Source organism: Mya arenaria, chromosome 3, assembly GCF_026914265.1.
Source record: "Mya arenaria isolate MELC-2E11 chromosome 3, ASM2691426v1".
NCBI lineage: Eukaryota > Metazoa > Mollusca > Bivalvia > Myida > Myidae > Mya > Mya arenaria.
In genome coordinates this window covers 66,151,123-66,171,388 of record NC_069124.1, presented here as the reverse complement: position 1 = coordinate 66,171,388, position 20,266 = coordinate 66,151,123, and the positions used below count along the sequence as shown (strand labels likewise).

The 20,266-nt window shown below is 36.1% G+C and overlaps 1 protein-coding gene across 2 annotated transcripts; it reads right to left on the bottom strand.

Moving 5' to 3' along the window:
- Window positions 1-86: 86 nt before the first annotated feature.
- On the bottom strand, window positions 87-19,368 carry LOC128227122 (UDP-N-acetylglucosamine--peptide N-acetylglucosaminyltransferase 110 kDa subunit-like). Of its 2 annotated transcripts, none has more exons than XM_052937345.1 (19): window positions 19,259-19,368; window positions 15,621-15,771; window positions 14,767-15,010; window positions 14,429-14,497; window positions 11,515-11,631; window positions 11,191-11,270; window positions 10,905-10,994; window positions 10,116-10,463; window positions 9,591-9,744; window positions 8,739-8,840; window positions 5,819-5,998; window positions 5,394-5,552; window positions 5,129-5,218; window positions 4,879-5,004; window positions 4,257-4,532; window positions 3,806-3,988; window positions 3,379-3,666; window positions 2,696-2,937; window positions 87-2,065 (listed from the first exon to the last, which is right to left on the bottom strand). In XM_052937345.1, exons 1-19 carry the CDS (start codon window positions 19,311-19,313, stop codon window positions 1,909-1,911), a joined length of 3,111 nt encoding a protein of 1,036 aa, XP_052793305.1. In that variant the 5' UTR covers window positions 19,314-19,368; the 3' UTR covers window positions 87-1,908. The 2 variants fall into 2 exon arrangements, with proteins under 2 accessions (XP_052793305.1, XP_052793306.1); XM_052937346.1 differs by lacking the exon at window positions 19,259-19,368 and adding an exon at window positions 19,100-19,236.
- Window positions 19,369-20,266: the final 898 nt, after the last annotated feature.

Sequence of the window (20,266 nt, the reverse complement as noted above, 5' to 3'; positions counted from 1 at the left end):
CCAATAGTGATGCATCGAGCTCAGCTGCTATCAAGGTGTATTTGTTGTCTGTTGTTCTACAGTTTATAGATAACAAATGAAACACATTGAACAGAAGTTAATGTTTATTTAGCAAGTGAAAGAAGCACAAAGCCCAACTTAATTCAAAGGAAGGAAACATACATTCTATCATAACAACACATTCATACAAGTATATGCATGTGATCATTTAAACTCGCTCACTTTTACTGTTTCATAGAAACTTTTAATTAAACTAGTAATACAGTCTATTAGAAAACTGATGAGAACAATTATCAACAACATTTGTACATGATTTGATCACAACTGAATAGGTTTTTAAAACTTGACATATACTTAGATTTAAAACACCTATAGCAACATCCTGCAAAGAAATCATTTACGGTACATATAAACTAGGGTTTTTATAAGCATTCTTAACAGTATAAATAACATATTAAACACACTGTACATTCACAAAGCAACGAAATATCTGCTGTTTGCAAATGAGCCTAGCAAACAATGCTTGTCAATTAGCTAAACAAAGCAGGTTCACATCAGAATTAGACGGACATGTAGTACTGTCCACTGTACTGTCTTTAGCAGTCACACGCAATATGTTAGCAATTCAAGAGTTGCTGAAATGTTGGGATTCAAGAATCATTGCCATGTTGGTATTCACAGCACTGCTTGTTCAGGCTGGCAACCATAAGTGGCGAACATAAATGCATTAAATAATTTAATTTCCGAGCAATCTGGCATCTCAAATTTAACATTTTTGTCAGTGATACTTCAACATCCTTACTGGAATTTTATTTATGTCTGTTCCAAAAACTTGGAACAGTTTGATTGAGGGATGTTAAAACTGCCACTTATCATTGCTTCAAAATCTTTAAGTGTTCATACCATTTGCTAACAGTAGCTACCTCGGCGTATGTTTCTAATATAGATACACACCTACAATAACATTTACATATTTACACAAATAATAATTCACAAAGGGCACTCGCTGAGCAAGAATTCCAACACAAACAAACATAAAAAGCTGAAACAGTTTTACAGATGTCAAGTACTTATATGTTAACAGTTTACAATACACAGTCACATTTACTATGATTAAATAGACACCTGCGGCAATTGTATGAAGCAGGTAATTTTTCATTTTTGTTTAAGTAGGTCAAGACGTTAACTGATTGGTCAATATTAATCCAATGATAACAGTTAACTTTTTAATGAGCTAACTAGACAAAAAAATAACCTACAGAAAACGTATACAAATATTATACAATTTGCTGCATGTATACATAGAAGTCAAGTAATACCTAAATGTAGTACTTCATATAGATTAAAGACATTACCCACAAAATGTCGTGATAAAAAATAAATGCGTGAAAATGTTCAACATACCGGTAACCTCAATTTCAAGGCTGCTGGTGATCAATATTTACAAATAAAACAAATACCCTACTGCCAATCATATGTCCTTGCCTCTTCAGTACTACCTAGTACTATTCCTTTAGTTGACCAGATATTTCACCAGATATTTGGACAATGTACACTAGCATCTTCCACACACAAATACAAGATACATCTCATAAAGTATTCTATTTATAAGTTTATTGTTCATAGTAATTTGTCTGTTTATTAGATACTAGTTAATCAGGGGTTGCTAGCATTACCATCAACAAACAACATACATCTGAAAACACATTTTCATAATGGTAAAAACAGTTATTGTCTAGTATGGTATACCATTAATATCCAGCAAGTTAACCAAGTTTTAACAATAAATCTAACTTGTCTGGCTTCAGTCTGTCCGTGACTGCTTATTGCTTTAAGCAAGACTAACTTGTAAACAGGCATGTAGTTAAAGTATAGCACTTATACACCATTTAAACCTAAGATTTCTATTTAGTCCAGCTCTGTGATATGGTCAGTGGGATGTCCGGTGGAGTAGAGTTTCCACATCTTCCAGAACAGGCGTTCCATGTTGCCCACATATGTCTTACAGTTGAACAGAGGGCTTGTCATCCGGGCCTTCCATACTTTGGCTCGAATGGAACGCAGGCTGGAAGATAATTACATGCCACATAAATTTAAAAGGATTATTTATTAAAACAGAAACATGGAAGCAGCATTGAATTTCTCTATCCTAAGGCATGGGTATTTATAATTAAGTTTGTCAAAGCATTTCAGTCACTGTAAAAACACCTTTGAAGATATTGACTATTCATGCCATACTTATTAGGGATTGGAAAGCGGTTTAATGTCAAAATAAAATATCTGAAATGATCGATCAAGCCATTTTGATCTATTTTCAATTATTTAATCAAAATCATGAGTTCATTAAAAAATGTTAAAACATTTGGTATTAAACAAAACATATATATATTTCAATGTTAATATATGTAGTTAATGATGAATGGACATGCAATGCAAATAAATGACATTATTATGTTACAATTTTGCTTTTGAGAAGTTACTTTCAATGATAAGTTTGAGGATTTAAACTAAATACAAATAACATTAACTCTTGTTCTACCATTTATTTCTATTATTAGAGAATACAGCAACATAGAAATAACAGTGAGATTCCAAGAACATGCAAAAAGATTTTCACTGACTTCCATCATAAATGATCATTTTTTTACAATACTTTTTTGTTTCATAAACACAAGCAGTACAATCATGTACTTACTAATGTTCCTCATTGCCCAACTTGGATGCAATCCTGACAAACTCGTCTCTGCTGTTGGCTATCAGCTCAGGACAGCCGAGTGCTTTCAACTGCGACGAAGCTACCCTGGAAGCCAAGGTCTCCTGTGGCAGACAGACCATGGGGGTGCCAGCCCAGAGGACGTCCATTCCAGTGGTGTGGCCATTACAGAGGGGTGTGTCCAGACAAACGTCTGCCAGCTGACCACGACGTACATGCTCCTCCTGCATAATTTAAAGACCATTGGGTAAAAAGTGATCAGTTTGCATAGGTAATTGATGAAAAGGACAGCTTTAAACATTAAAATTAACACACATTACATAAAATATTTGTTACCACATTAACTCAGTTATCAAAATAAGACTTCTGTATGAATAAGTCTGAATCTGTATACTAGTGCTTGCCTCTTCATATTTAAGCAAGCCTTGATATAAATAAAAAAATATGAGCAAGCCCCAAGTTATTTTCCAGTTCCAGGCTTGTGCTAATTTCCACCACTGTAAAATAAACTTATCTGGAACAATGGAAGTCAATCTATTTTATTCTGCAAAAGATTGTTCAATTATTTTCAGTAGCAAGGGTCAACTGCTCAGAATATTAGTTTTCCAATCATATGGGAGATATTCCTTAAACACTTCCAAGTATTGGCTATCAGTTCCACCCACCTTTGGAGCCACAGGAGAGAATACGACCCTGCTGCTGTCCAGGCCAGCATTCTTGGCGCTCTGCAGCACATTGGGCTCCCCTACAGCTGGAAAGCGAAGCAGCCATAGAACGCTGTTGGGCACTTTCTTGAGAACATCAAACCACATGTCTAGGGTATCTGGGTCAATCTTGTACAGCTGATTGAAGTTGCAATAGACAACTGCATCCTCTGGCAGTCCATATTGGCAGCGTGCGCTGATAATAATGTTCTGTGGAATTTCTTCGCCGGAGGCCGATTTGTTGTTAGTCTGAAAGATTTATAGCTATGAAGCTTACAATGACACTTTAGTGTCATATTCTTATTGTAGGCTTAGTGTTAAACAGGAAAAATAACTTACTTAGTATGCTCATTTCATGCCTCAACTCAAACTAGATTTTTGACTTTACCAGTTGCGTGGTGACTCCACTTTGTACAAGGACATCACCCATGGAGGCGTGAGAGAGGCCAGACTGGATCATCTGTTGTAGAACAGGCCCGACCTGCATCGTCACCATTTCATATGTCACTGAGCCCGGGGACCCATCCTCCTCATCTGTTGTGCTACCAGGGGCACACTGGACTCTTATAGTCTGTGGGTGAAAACATGGTTTTGCTCTCCTTTAATTTCAATGAAAGATTTTTAATTTCTGAAGACCACAGCCAAAAATGCTTTTTTAGAGACCACTTTTTTATTCAAATTAACTTAGCCATGATCTGGATTGTGCAATGTATTCAGATATTGAACAAGCTTGTTACGATCATTCCAGTGTGTAATTTCAGATCTACATTTCAGCATAGAGAATCATGCAAACACTAAGCCAAATGTAGCCAAGTGATGATATGGGAAAAACCACATACCTTTATTTCAGTTGTGTCTCTAATAGGCTTCAGGTTAACTCCATTCAGGACAATGCTGTTTTCCCGGAACTCATCACTATCCTGTAGCTTAATGACAATCTTGTCCATCATGTGAGGGAACATGTTCATGTGATCACCAACAAAGAATGTGTCTGGCATGCAGGCAAGCTTTTCTGTGTACTGCTGCTCATACTCAATTGGGGAGGTGAACTCATCAGTGATGATATAGTCCATGTAGGTGGCCCCACTTGTGCCAGGGTAGCCTAGCCACATCACCTGCAGGAGAGAAATGCTTAGAAAATCCTTTTAAAATTGTCATTTTATTGGGTTTTCAAAACAATTAGTGACTTGCCAGTGCAAGGTTGAAAGTCGATACTTTGATTGCAAGTTCTCCATGAGGGTAATGGAGAAATGTGTTGAATTAACATACAATAACTAAGTAAAACAGACATAATATAAAGTGTGGAGTAGAGTTTTAATTTATTTCATAATTCATTATTTTATAGACCTATAAAACATAGAGCTTCTAGACCTATAAAACATAGAGCTTCTATCAAATGTGTTGATGTCAAGGAGGAATAGTTACTTGTGACTGTTTAGATGAAGTAAGAACAATTTATACCTGAACAGCAGCAGGTTTGAGGGCAAACAGCTCATTGCGAGCTCCCTTCGTGTAGCCATTCATGTTCACAAGGATATGGATACCATCAGCATTGATACGGTCCGCAGCTTTCCCATTACAGGGTATCTGAAAAGCATAAGGTAACATTTAAATTTGCAAGTAGCTATAACACTGATGCCTAACATATTATCAAAGCTATTTCATTGCCAAAATTATTGTTTTTGTTAAAATACAGGATGGACTTGAATACCTGTGATAGATCAATGAAGTGTTCAGTTTCCCTTGAGACTTTAGCCCTGAAGCTTGTCCCATCATCGGCTGTTAAGGAATAGCAGAAAATCTGAAATTAAGACAAGAGCTATGATAGATCTGTAATTGTTTGAATTTATCAAAAAATAGCTCCCATGACCCTCAAGGTTTATCTTCCCACCTTACACATCATGGAAACCGTAATAAATTTATCATTGTTATAAACACAGCTAAATATGTTAATTTAGAAGGTTGCATTACAATACCTCTACTGAGTCCTTGTCGTGCAGGCCGGGTACACTCTGCATTAGATGAGAGGTTGGGTGGTTGCCAAAGTCTGAGCTCACATAGCCAATCCTGAGTCTACCCCCACTGGCTGTAAGGTCCTTGGGGTGCTCATACGGGGGCTTGTGTAGGATGTTGATCTAGAATTAAGAGACGAGCATGTAAATGATTTTATCTACATTCATTGTTTATTGTGTTGCTTATCTGTCATTATAAATATAAAACAATTAATATCGCCCCTTAAAAATTCGAATAAAAAATGATATTTAAAGGTCAATTGAGTCTTTGATTTATACCTCTTAAACAATTCAATTTTTCATGGCCATGGTTTGAACTGATCTCGAAAAAAATGCCAATCTACATGACCATTTAGTTGGGCATACAAAAAACAAATTGAAAGCCTTACCTTTTCCAGACAAAGATTTGCATGTTTGGCTGCTATTCCCTTCCTCTGGTCATGGGTGAGTGGATAGAGCATTGTGTGGTGAGGGTGGACGGAGGGCAGCCTGTTCTTCTCCAACTGGTCGTCCACGATCTGTACAAGTTTCTTCATACGCTCGCCATAGTCGCTCCAGTCACACACAAACTATGAAGGGGATTGACAACTCAGCATTAAATATCACTTATATACTTCAGCAGCTAATAAATATAAAATATAAAATTAATAAATATTCATAAGAACCAGATGTAATTTTTTGGTTATATCCCTGGTTTGGACCATTTATCTGGAAACAGTTTGAAAATAGTTTTCAACCAACATGTGATTCAGCTTCCTTTTTGACAAAATTATAACTGACATCAGGGGTGTAACTCACTTAGGGCTGTTCCAGGAAAAAAGGCCTGGGGGGGTCGGAACGAAACCGAATTAAAATTCAGTGGGTGGGGGGTGCAACTAGTGTTGAAATTGTCTTGTAGGTGGGTAAATTTCAAATTCCAATTCCGTTGTTTGGGGAGCAAATTCGTATTTTAATTGTGTTGTTGGTGGGTCTTTTCTTCGTAAGAGCCCAAAAATGAGGTATAAATTTGTTTTAAAATGACATTTTATGCGTACTTTGCGCGATCGAAAACGGCATTTTGGTACGAAATAAACGAGTCCGAATGGGGTCGGTGGAATTACCGAAAATCCGAAAATCCCCGTAAATACCGAAAATCCCTTCCATTCTCTGAGGTATCGTTTTCTTTAATACGCCCGGATTTACTACTTTATTGTGTTCGAATGTTGTATGCCGTAATTGTTGGAGGTTGGAGAGGGGTGGGGAAGCCTGATAAACTGATAACTAATTATAAGCAATATCAATAAAAAAGCTATTAAACAATCAATGTACGACATATTAAAAATCAGAAAATCAATAAAAAAATATAATGTGATATCAATTGAATTACTAGTTTGAAGTTAACACATTAAATATCAATATCTACGATAACAAAATAACTCCAGCCCATGTAAAGTACACAACTTCTGTGTATCTTTATTACCGTCTGCTGTCTTATCAGATCGCACATTTAAGTGTCTTGCTGTGCGGTGTCATCCAATACAGTACAATTTTCATAAACGAAACTGAATGAATAAATCTTGTTATCATACTTAGTTGGTTTTGATTACGTTTAAGTCACCCCAACACCCCTCCACCGACTCCCCTTCCCCTCTCTACAACCAACTATGGCATACAAGCGATGACACTAATAATAGGTAATTACTCCCGGCGTACAAACCACCTCGCACACTCGATGTAAAATGAAAGGGGGTCCCGGGTTTTAGTCACCACGACCCCCACCCCCACCCTCCCCAGGCTTCCCCACCCCTCTCCAACCTCCAACAATTACGGCATACAACATTCGAACACAATAATGTAGTAAATCCGGGCGTATTAAAGAAAACGCTATATACCTCAGAGAATGGAAGGGATTTTCGGTATTTACGGGGATTTTCGGATTTTCGGTAATTCCACCGACCGGTCCGAATGCTAATCTCACGACGCGGCTATTCTTACGGTAACAGCATGGAGGCTATGAGTGTTTCAAACTCCGCGCAGGGTTACTTCCCTTTGTAAACAGTACAGTAACACTGCCACCACAAGATTTTCATCCAAAATTGGATGAAAACTTTTAATGGCATTTTTTTTAATCATATATATTTATTCTTATATCCTTTCTTAAATAATTACTTTACGCCAGTTGATAGGCATAATATGTTTTATAAAAAAATAACAATTAAAAAAAACATTCGGAAATGTTCGGTCTTTTTTCAAATTGAAAGTAGGATTTACAAATTACAATATCAACATGGATGTGTTGTTAGCTATTCAGACATGTATCGAACGTTTTGCATTTTTTCCTTTTATGGAATAAAATCGTTTATTTTCTAAACAAATGAAACATGTTGCTGGAATTTCTTTTAAAGGTGTTCCGTCCATTTTGTAAATTGCAATCACGTGCCGTTTCTATCATCACGTGATATTTGTGAAGGCAGTGAGTACTGTACTGCAAGGGAAGTAACACTGCGCGGAGTTTGTGAGTGTTTCAGACGTGCGCCAGTTTTTGATGGAGCGTAACCTAAGCCACTTGTGAATAAAGCAGCTATTAATATTCTCATATGAAGTTTGTCTCTGCATTTCAAATAAGAAGGTAAACCAGTGCACTGTAACAAGTAAAATAAAAAAGAAGACTTGAGAGTTTTACTGAATGACATGAACAAATACTAATTTCAATTGTGTTGTAGGGTGGTGTTGAGTTTAATCTAAATGTGGTGCTGGTGGGTCTATTACCTATTTTAATTCTGTTGGTGGGGGGTGTAAAAGCAGTTAAAATTGTGTTGGTGGTGCCCCATTTTTGGACTGTCGTTCTTGCCCCCCCAGGCCTTTTTTCCTGGAACAGCCCTTATTGAAAACAAAGATGACAGATCTGGCATAAACATGCACTCAATTCTACACTTATTTTGATGATTTTACAAATAAAATGTACACTGTTTTTTACAACAAAATCTTACACAATTCACAGTACTGGGTCAAACTTAACAATTGCTTGCAGGTCCCTCCCTTACTGTGTATAAACATACCCTATTTTGTTTCATTAGCACATATTTAGAATCACAATTTACCAATTATTGATTGGGAATAATTTTGAAAGCCATAGTTTTTTGTTAGTATGTTAAAATATACAATCCATCCTGCGGATTTTATCCAAAACCAACATGCTCTTGGTTAACTTGAGAAATTCATGACAAAGAATACCTATTTAAATGCATTCTGCATATGACCAATCGCATGTTCCAAATGCTGGAACTGCTATATGACCAATCACATGTACATAATGCATGAACTGCTCACCTGTAGACAGTGTGCTAGATTACAATAGGCATCTGGGAATTCAGGTTTGAGCTTCAGAGCTGTCCTGTAGGACTGTACTGCCTCAGGAATGTTACCAGAATCCTGAAAATGGAAAATTGTTTGGTCCTGCAAAAAATGGTCCAGTCCTCTAATGTAGACTGTATTACAGGACCTTGTGTCCTGCAATGTGGTACTGACTCACGTACAGACTGAATGTAAAAAGGTATACATGTATTCACATGAAATAAACATGGTGGCGGTATACATAAATATTACTTGAAAGTTTATAACTATGTAGATGACTATCAGGTTAGTGATTTGAAATTGTATCTTCTATGTTTGTTTATTCAACATCACACGCTCTTTCGTTTGCAAAAATGCTTAATCGACATTCAATGGCTTACTACTTTATATCCTTGGTGAAGGTGCATCTTCATTTATGACCCTTAATTTACCAAGCAATAAATGACATGGGTATTTGTGCTAATTAGCATATTGTTCCACTCTAGCAAGTGTAATTATCTCCATGACGTAGATAACAGAGAGCACCAGAACATTGTGTTGGGATATTGCAGACAGTTTAGGATAGCACTTCCAAAAATTTATAATATAGACAAAGAAGAAAATTCACAAATTTAACTACTAACGAAATTGTCTTTTTCGAAAAAAAAAGAAATTTCATGTCAAGGAATATTAATTATTTCATAGAACAAAAATCAAACATTTTCAACTAGATACCATTTAAAACTGTCACGCAAAAATTGAGGAGTTGTTAAAATTGTATTCTTTTTACATGGAATAACCTCAATCATTTACATATATGTATTTGGCTAATATTAAATGCTTGCCAACCTTGTGAATGGAAGCAAGGTTGCTGTGGGCATCAGCGAATGCAGGCTTGATCTGTATGGCGCGCTGGTAACACTGCATGGCCCCCTGTATATCCTGCATCTCTTTCAACAGGTTCCCCATGTTGGAGTATGCATCGGCAAATGAAGGAGATATCCTGGAATACATACCAATACCATAGCAATGTGGTTTTAATGTTTCCAGTCACCTTCCTAAACTCTGGTTATAATCAAGTTTTTGAGATATGTTCAAAATAATTGATGTGCCAAAAAACATTAACCAAACTTTTTAAGTCAATCAGAGCCCATTATTTGCATTAAAGTCCATAAAATTATAAAGTTGTTTAACTCAATTCTCTGATGACTAAATTACTGTGTGAAGTATTCAGTAATGAATGAATGGTTTATGAGGTATGAATAAAATTCCCCAAATTGTCAAACATTTTTAATTGGATGGTGGGTCAAGTAGAAAATCCCTCAATATTCGGATAGTTGAGCTAATAAACAATACAAGATGCAATGGTCATACCTTATAGCCTCCTTATAGTGTACAAGGGCCTCATGTAGTTTCCCCTGCTGCTGTAAGACGGAGGCAAGGTTGGAGTGGGCCACAGCAAACTCTGGGAAAACCTCAAGGGCCTTCAAGTACAGACTCACAGCCTCCTCAGTGTTACCCTGCTCACGTTTGATGTTTGCCAAGTTATTCAGAGAGTCTGAGTGATTCGGGGCAAGTGTGAGGGCTGTGTTGTAGCATTCCTCAGCCTCCTGGACTTTGCCCTTCTCCTTGAGAGCGTTCGCTAGGTTGCAGTAAGCATCAGGGAAGTTAGACTGAAGCTCAATGGCCTTTTTGTATGTGTCTATGGCAAGGTCTATTAACCTGTAAAACACAAAACAGTTCAGAGTTAAAAATAACACATACATCAACAAAAAGACACCTTACAGTTTACATACAGTTTAAGTTTGTTATATCAGCAGCTTCTGATAATAAATTTTTGTGATTCTGAACACATTTTAAGATTAAAATTAGGAATGGGGGGGTCCCCCAAGAAAAAATTAGCTACGGCACTTATAGTCTGAAGTGGTGCATTCCGGTGAGATTTATGCTTCTTTTTATAGACATTGACATGTTCCTTGAAAAGAAGTGTGAAACTTTTACACTGTTTTAGGAATTTTCACAAAGCCTAAAAAAGAGAGCATATCTTAGGGCCACTTGAAAGCCTGTTACAGTAGACATACAGAGAAAAATAAAGCTAAATTAACCTAATGACAAGACAAAGCTTTTTTCAGCATATTAAAATAATTATAATAAAGATCTTACCCCTGTTCATAGTAGACACAGGCCAGATTTCCGTGGACCACAGCATGGTTTGGATTGAGAGTTAGTGCCCGTAAGTATGCTGTCACAGCTCTGCCGAACAGATTAACGACATTCTTTACATGATTCTCTACATGAACAACATGGTTTATTTAATAATCTTCAGCAAAATTAAAGACAGGCTTCTGGAGTTTAAATCATGGACACCATTGACTTTATATGTATATGTTACTATTTTATGGTTTTTTGAAATGGTATTATTAGGTTATTATTTGAACAAATATTTTACCTGTCAAATATTCTAGCTTCCTTCAGTACATTTCCCAAGTTGATGTATGCATCCATGAAGTTGGCATCAAGGGCCACAGCCTGCAGATAATTACCTTCTATTGACACATGTTTTAAACAGATCTGAACATATCTGTATGATTGTTTTGAGCAGTATCTAAAGAAAACATATCTGTATGATGTTTTGAGCAGTATCTAAAGAAAACATATCTGTATGATGTTTTGAGCAGTATCTAAAGAAACATACATATTTATTTATTCATTTTCAATGATCTTAGCCATCTCTATCATAAGAAATAAAACCTAAACAAAAACAGGACGATACCTTTTCAAAATGATGGATAGCCAACCATATTTCTCCCTGGGCATGAAACACACAGCCCAGGTTGCTCCAGGCCACAGCGAAGTTGGACTGAGTCTCAATGGCCTTAAGGTAGCAAGCCTGCAAGGGAGGAAAGGATGATGATGAAGCAATCAACCTCTGTCCAAACCACTGCTACCTATCTACAGCCAGCCAGTGGACATCTAAAGACGCAGCGCAATGTTCGCATGCATGCTCGCTTGTTTTCTGCGCATTGTTTGCTTGCCTGTGCAAGAATTCTCTCTGATGAAAGCCTATGACATTAATTTTTCTTTTTGAAAACTAAGATAAAAGAAATTTTCTGATAAAACTCTTGACATATCATGTGGCAATTATGCCTGTACAGCAGTCAAATATTGAGTACAGAGAGAATGCTTTTTATGCTTGCTTGCATGACAGGAGCTGATATAAGACAGAACCTCATCATATTTTGGTACTTGTAAAGCGGGCCCTCAGTTTAAAAAAGTTATACAATCATGAATATTTGCAATAAAAATACAACAATAATTCATACCTGCCATATACGAAACCATTTGTTTAATACATGTTTGTGTTTAAAAATTCAGTAATTTACCATGGTTTGTCTTCTTTACAGATGCCTGCAAAGAACACAAAGTATCACTATTTAACAGAGGGTAAAATTTTGCAATATCGATGAAAAGCTTGTTCATGGCATGTATGAGGTTGGGAGTGGGGTTGATTAATGAAGGTCCATCTTATATCAGAACTCGTCTCATAGTACAGCAGAAAAACACTCATTATTGTCTCCTATCTACAATCGAAATGGAGTTTTTCCCTCCATAACAATTGGTACAAATCCCAAGAACTGAAACAATTTTATCTCACATATAAGAAATTGCTTTTGTCTGCAAGCGGCATACAAAAGCAATATTCCAGACATTCATTTCCATTCATGATTGTAGATATTGGTTACATCATTTTAAGAATGAGTGTTTTTGTTGCTGAGAACCTGCGCAATGCATGTTTTCTTGCCTGCGCACGTTAGCTTTCATATCGCTGCGCAAAAAACGCTTGCCGCTCAATATTGCGTCCTGTTGAAATTGCAGATGAGCCAAAATGAATAATTATAGATCATCAGCAGTAAGTTACCTTATAATTGACAGTCATTCAGATGTTCTCCATTTTTAAAAAAAAAAAAAAAAAAATATTAATCCACCGAATTCTTCATAAAAAAAATCCCAAATGATTTTTTTGTTCTAATTTTAATTTAGCAATTTAGAATGCCCTCCCAAAAATGTCTCCATTCAGTTTTTGCTCTGTTTTTATGCTGACTGATGAAATACTACCTGTTACCCTGGCTGTAAATTTCACCAGTTTATGGTTATATTTCCCTACCAGTCACCTTGAATGTCCGGTAGTGGAGGTCCAAGTCAGCATTATCCTGCACTTATACTGACGGTAGACACCTTTATTATCAAATAGAAATAAAATATAGGGATTAATTGTAGTGGCAAACAACAACATGTTTCTGAAGAATAAACTGATTTAAGTTATCAGATATTTATAGGGGAAACCGTGAAAGGGTTCACAAATCACTCAATACATGTCATTTTTTTTACTTACATATGCGTTTGAACTCCAAATGTCAATATATAATGTATTTCAATTGTACAAACAGAACACTAAAGCAATATGAAGCATACATTGTGTCTTTCCCACTGACAAAATGAAAAGCAAAGATCATTTCAGTACTAATTCCAGATTTGGTGCATTCTTGAAAATAAAATTACCATGCCAAAAGAGAACTCACTATGTATGTTGGTACTATTCTTGACAAAACAAATCCTGATTAAGCTTTCATTCATACACACCCTAGAGTAAGTTAATAGTTCCCCACTTATGTAATTCATTGTAAAAGTAAAATAGTACAAACATACTTTAACATAAATATATATTAAAAAAATAATAAATTTGAAAAAATCTATCGTAAAAAAAATCCATCTGGAATTGGTACATTGAATTTCATTTTTCCGACTGTCACTGAAAAAACTCCATTTGCAAGAACTAGGCTAATGGTTTTTAGTGGCTTCATCTCAAGCACTTGTTACAAAAAGTATGTACTTAAAGACCCCATCTTATCAACAAATTTATCATACTACTGTGTTTCAAATAAAAACTTTTTGGGCATAGATGATAATAAATCAGTTTCTATAGCAGAAGTTTTATAGATCAGTTCAGACAAAGTTTATTTGATTTAGGAATTAAGATGTCCAATTTACTTTGTGTTAGAGATACATGATACTCGTCCAAAAATCTTGATCTTATGTTTTTTCTTACATTTGCTGATAAGATGAACCCAAAGGCCATGGCCAAAATGATCCCATAAACAAATATTGAATAATATTTTTAAACCAAAATTACATTAATACCTTTATGGGGTAGAGGTAAGAGTAGGGTAAATTTGAATGCTCTCAAAACCACTGTCACAAAAGCCTTTCTCTTTAAAGGTCACTGAAAACTGAGATCTTATTTTAACATTTAAACAAGCAATTTGATATTTATATGATTTTCTACAATACTTTTTCTGGAACAACTGCATTCAAGAGAAAAGTGATGCATCACAAACTTCTCTTTGTTTTGTTCCAAAGCATTGTAGAACTCCATTTTCACATTAACATTTAACAATCCTGTAGATTTGTCAATGTTTCCAGTGGGAAAAACAAATGTAGTAGCTTCCATACTGATACATTCCTAAACCTTAAATTGGAGTAAGGACAATGTCAAGTTATAAATTCAGAATGCTCTCAAAAGTTTGGTTTCAAGAAAATGAATTTCAATAAGGAGCAAGTGATAGGGTAGCACACAGCTCATTTGTCGATCAGTTGACGCCCCTGAACGCCCGAGTAACCTCCCCTACCTTAGCCTCGTCCAGCCTGCCAAGAGCCTTCAGAAGGTTCCCCAAGTCGCTCCGCACACAGTACAAGTCCTGAAACCATCAACATACATCAACAATCAGCTTTCCAACACATACAACATAACTGAATGTTTTGATATAATTTGATTTATAAATTATCTCCAGATTTCATTAATTGCCATGTAATTGTCATGCCTTATTTAATTAGTGAATTTGTATGATTATAACATAACAACATGATAAAATATTAAGACGAAGATCTACCGGTTTATGCTACAGGGCTGTTACGTACACCTACACTGAATAAAATCATGAGAATGATGAAGCATTCACAAACTTACAGGATTATACTGCAAGGCTGTAACGTATGCCTGCACCGCCTGTTCCATGTCTCCAGCAGCGACCAAGGCTGCTGCCAGGTTGATGTAACCATCTATGAAGTCTGGTTTTAATCTCACTGCATATCTGTAGTTCTGAAGAGATTCTCTAAGTTGACCGCATTCCTTGTACACATTTCCAAGGTTTGAATATGCCTCAGCCAACATGGGATTTTGCTTGATTGCTAGCTGACTAAAATATGCTGACCTGTAAATGAAATTAAAAAGCATTCGTCAAACATAAAAAATCAATAATAACTAGACAGTGAATCTTGTCATCAAAAACACATGGTTGTTTCATTCGGTTCCAAAATATTTGACATTGGGATATAAAGGAAAAAATGTGTATGGAAAAGCTTATAACAGATCAGCAGGACATAAACAAAAAGTAACTAGTTTGCCGACACTATATCTGAATAAAATGCTTGAGACTTGATAGACTGTATCTTCATGTCATGGTAGTATGTTAAAGAGATGCACTTAATGTTATATGTATATTAAAAGCTGAGTTTGAAATGGGACTGACTGATAGCTGTATTTACCATTTATGAGTTTATTTGTCTGCTGTACACTACTATATTCTGTTTGCTATTGTATCATTTAAATTGTGATGGATCCTCAACTAGGGACACCTGGCCTAGACACTGTCCTTAATATTTACAAATGTTATGACATGAAAACTGTAAAAGATTGGTACTACTCCATACTGAACAACTTCAGTCATTGACTTGCACCAATGTGACATGGTCATTGCGACTTGTCTAAATCAGGTCAGAATGACCAAGAAGTATCTTTCTAGTTTCAAAGATGTCCCATACCTATCTAGCTTCCTCTGTTGAAAGTGTATGGAGCTGAGCAATAGCAGGACGCCCGTGTTGTCTGGCTCCTGTCTCCATAGCTGCATGCAGTGTTGCTCCGCAGCCTCGTAGTCTCCAGCCTGATAATCAGAATGGGCAAGCTCTGCTAGGCCTGAAACAGTATGTTGCTTCATAGAATTTAAGTTTGCAAGTCACTAAGAAGATGTGTTAAAAATAATAATTTTAAGACCAAAATGATTGGAACATGTAAAGCGTGTAAATAACTCAGTTTTCAACCGATTTTCTCCAAATACCGGGTAACTTGCATTCCCCTCAGAACATAACAAAGTTTCAGATAATGTACAAAACATTCCCATCAACAAAATGGACACTTTAAGTCCAAAGTCAGAGAAGCCTAACTTAAGGTAGGCAATTCATAATTTAATGCCTTCTAACGGCTATTTCCCCTTGCAAAACAAGTGTTCACTTTCCCCAAACTTTCATAATATTTTCCCAATTTGAAAAATACAGATTCCCTTAGTGAATAAAAAAGCAGTGTATTTCTTGAACAAATAAACAAAATCTTCACAAGACTAGCCCATTTACAGCAGACTAAATGCATGAAAAGGCAAACACGTGTATTCTAATGTATTGCTATTTTGACATGGTAGTGTAATTTCCCTAAATTAGAATTTGCCGAATTGAAAGGCACAGGCCTGGAAAAATATCACTGGGGTGCTGGGGAACAAAAGGACACATTGTATTGGGCAGTAAATGCTTAAAGCATTATGAATTTCATAGAAAATGTTAGAAATTGTGCTTTCTTGAAGTAGTTTTATGTTTCAAATATGTAGTTTGTATGAAATAATCATATTTCAAGATCTATATCTGTTCCGTGTACAGGGCTTTTACTGTCCATTTTAGAAAAAAGACCCTTGACATTTTGGGAAAAATTTGCGTAGCGAATAGGCCAAACTTGGGAAATTGGGAGTTACAAGAACAAGCTTTATAGTCTCCTTCGAATGAGGAAATTATTAAATGATAGTTTTTCCTTTTTAAAATACACAAAATGGCTGATATATCAATCCTTCATGGATAAATATCTAAATATATTGCAATAAATCATGACAAGTGATATCCCGGAACAACCTGTTTTCGACCGACTAAGGATTATTTACATTTCAATCATAAATACGTGATAATGAAAGTTAATGTTTGTGTGTACCATTTAAAGCAATCATTCATCTTTGAAAAAAAATAAATCTGTTTCAAACATCTGTTGTTTACCTTTTGCATCCAAAATGGCGGCTGTCACATGTTGTATTTGACCTAAATACAACCTGTTTTCGACCATGACCTTTAACTATACTTCACAACAAAAGTTTGTGCACAATATTTTTCATTTTACTTCGTTTAACTTGTTTTAACTGTGTTAAAGTATTTTATTTATTAAAAAAATAATTTAATGTTACTTATCACCACAATAGGGGCAATGGAAAGCATCATCCCTTCTAATGGCTTTCACATGGGTATTAACTGATAAATTCACCCATCATGAACCTGGTATCACTGGCCCAACTCTGCATGAGCCTCATATGACCTGCCTAGGCTTCAATATGTATAATTACAGAGAGCCCAATTATAATTCAATATAGTTACCTGTAGATAAATTTCATTAATTTTAGAATAAGCAATGTACCATATTTCGATGCACTTTTATGTTGTGCACTATACTTAGAAAAAAACGATATTGCATAGGTTTTAGGCTCTGGTAGATATGTAAAATCAGGCAAACAAAAACAACACAATTTTAAGAAGTATTTTACATGTGAAACCATTCTAAGTGAAGGATGTGAAGGGTTTAATTTGGCATTAATTGAAAATGACTAATTGGTATTGTTTTAAGTAACAAGAGCTGTCACAGAGACAGTGCGCTTGACTATTCCGCTGCTTTTCAGTGTATGGATTGAAAAGTTTTGGCGAAACATGCATGGATCACTGTTAGATTAGATTTTAATGCAATACATGATGTGCTGAGATATTTACATAAATTGAATGGAAAATATTTGAGGTGGTACGCAAACTTTAACATAAATTCTAAGTATAAAAAGGGGCATAATTCTGTCAAACTGCTTGATAGAGTTACCTCCTCCTGTGTACAGGTTGGGGGTATGATGGTAAACAAGTGTGCAAAGTTTCAAAGCCAGATGTCAATGGACTTTGAAAATATTTGAGGTGGTACGCAAACTTTAACGTAAATTCTAAGTTGAAAAGGGGCATAATTTCGTCCAAATGCTTGATCGAGTTACCTCCTCCTGCGTACAGGTTGGGGGCATGATGGTGAACAAGTGTGCAAGTTTCAAAGCCAGATGTCAATGGACTTTGAAAATATTTGAGGTGGTACTCAAACTTTAACACAAATTCTAAGTTGACAAAAGGGGCATGATGGTGAACAAGTTGGTTCAAATAATTGTACGTTGACAGATTTTTTTTTAGATTTTTGATATGGCAAATCCTTCACGTACAAATTGTTTAGTATCAAAAGTGGGTAGTTGTTCTGATCAGGTTCTGATTCCGGGTTAAAGCATATAGCGTCCATAAAATATCATAAAAACAAGAAATATTACCAGATAATGTTATTTTATATTAGTTCTGACGCACACAAAAAATATCAAACTTATAATTATGAGTTTGATGGCTTTTCTTCATTTCATTCTGTCAAAACATAACGATATATATATACATGAAGGGCACCTGCAAAGCTTCAGGGCACAGTTTTAAATCGCTCGGAACATTTCGGCCATGGCCGAGTTGTTACGATTGCATAACAAGGTCTATCTCTAAGCTTTGTCGGAGGAGGCCGAGTTATTACGATTGTATCGAGTTGTTCCCCTTCGCATAATTGTTATCTGTGTCAGTCAACTTTCATTTTATTGGAAAGGTAAACAACTTGTTTTAATGCATTAAATGCTTGTTGAGTGCAAAATAACATTTCACTTACGTGGTAAAATATGAATTTAACTCTTTATGATCAATTTCAACCATAAAATACTTCACTTATAACAATTTCAATATTTTTAAAACACCCGTTTTTTGCACATTCCCGTTTAGACGTTAGGGATTGGAAGAATCCCGTATAACACGTCTATTATTTAGACTAGTGAACAAGTGTGCAAAGTTTCAAAGCCATATGTATGTCAATATTTGAGGTGGTACACAATAATCGAGCTAAAAATGAAGTTTTTTTAACACTAGCATTCCCACTCTTTTTCAAATGAAGTTTTCTGACAGTTCTACTGAAAATTAAAAATGACGCAAAATATAAGTGTTTTACCTATTTTCAGGGGGCAGTCAAAAATAGGTTGTGGTCGAAAATAGGTTGTGTCAGGATCCTTGTCTCGGAATTCAATTAACCCAAACCTTAACATCACATAATTTATTAGGATGTTGAGTGAACCAGTGCCGGTCAAAAGACTCTTTTTTTTTTTTGGTGCACTCACCCATGACCCTCTACGGCTCTAGTTAAAATCCAGCCCCAGGCCGTATTGTTGAATCACATTTAACCTTTTAACTTAAGATATCGATAGTTTTCACAGGAACAGAAACGGCGTAAAATTTAATATGATGTTACATCTACTTCTAATGCAGTGATATTCTACCTGTAGAATCGGCTATGTGTGACATTGTTGTTGCGATTATTGAACTTTCAGTCATTTGCCAGTTTATGGCGGATACGGTATTAAGAAAATGCACATGCGCACTCGGAGGAACGCGCGACATAGGAAAAATCAATGAGCCACGGAGCAATACAACGGAGCACGCCTAACACAAAGCGCGTGGGCTTCTATGAATGGGGAGGTATTTTCTTATAATAAAAACAAAACAAACAACAACACACGTTTAAAAGCCGACTGATAATAAAATTTATGTAAGTGTAACAGATTCCACAAAATTCTATTAAGTTTATGACATATTCCCAAATAAGGCACTGTTCTTTACATGTAAATAATAGTTAACGGGCGTTGTGCGCCTAAAGCTTCTAAATTTTTGCTTGGATCTAAAAAGACCGTATTAAGCTCAGCGAACTTACTAGTGTGCATAATGATGGTGATAAAATATTATATATAAAAATTAAAATTACTGTGGTGTTAAATTGTCAACATGTTTGGTGTTTATGATGGCGCCATGAGGAGAAACATGGAAGTCCTCCAGGGCAGTCGCCGATGTGACCTTGGACGGTAGGTGATTCTAGTCTTTCAACGTTTTTTTGGTGGAGGTGCGCAGGAAGACGTGTTCGTGTGGCCACGGTGCTCCTGGAAGAACCAGTTTCCTTCCTCTCACGCGGTGATCCGGCTGTACCCATGATAAATGGTAGGTATAGCTATTATATCCATTAGCTCGTGTGTAGCAGTTGTAGCCTGTTGTGATTTGGACGACTTTCAAGCGTTTCTGGCTAGAGGTCATTTTCTTGACAAACTAAGGGCCCTTGATGATAAAGTCGTTGACTACAAATCTGAACTTGCTCAAGGTCTTTGATGGTGGACTTTGAAGTAGGGTCCCGGATTGTTGACCGTGCATACACAAATGTAGGGCGTGCAATGGTCGTGTGGCAGTAGCCTTGGTTGTTGGTGTCCAGCCTCTATTGTTGATAGGTCCAAGGTACTGAT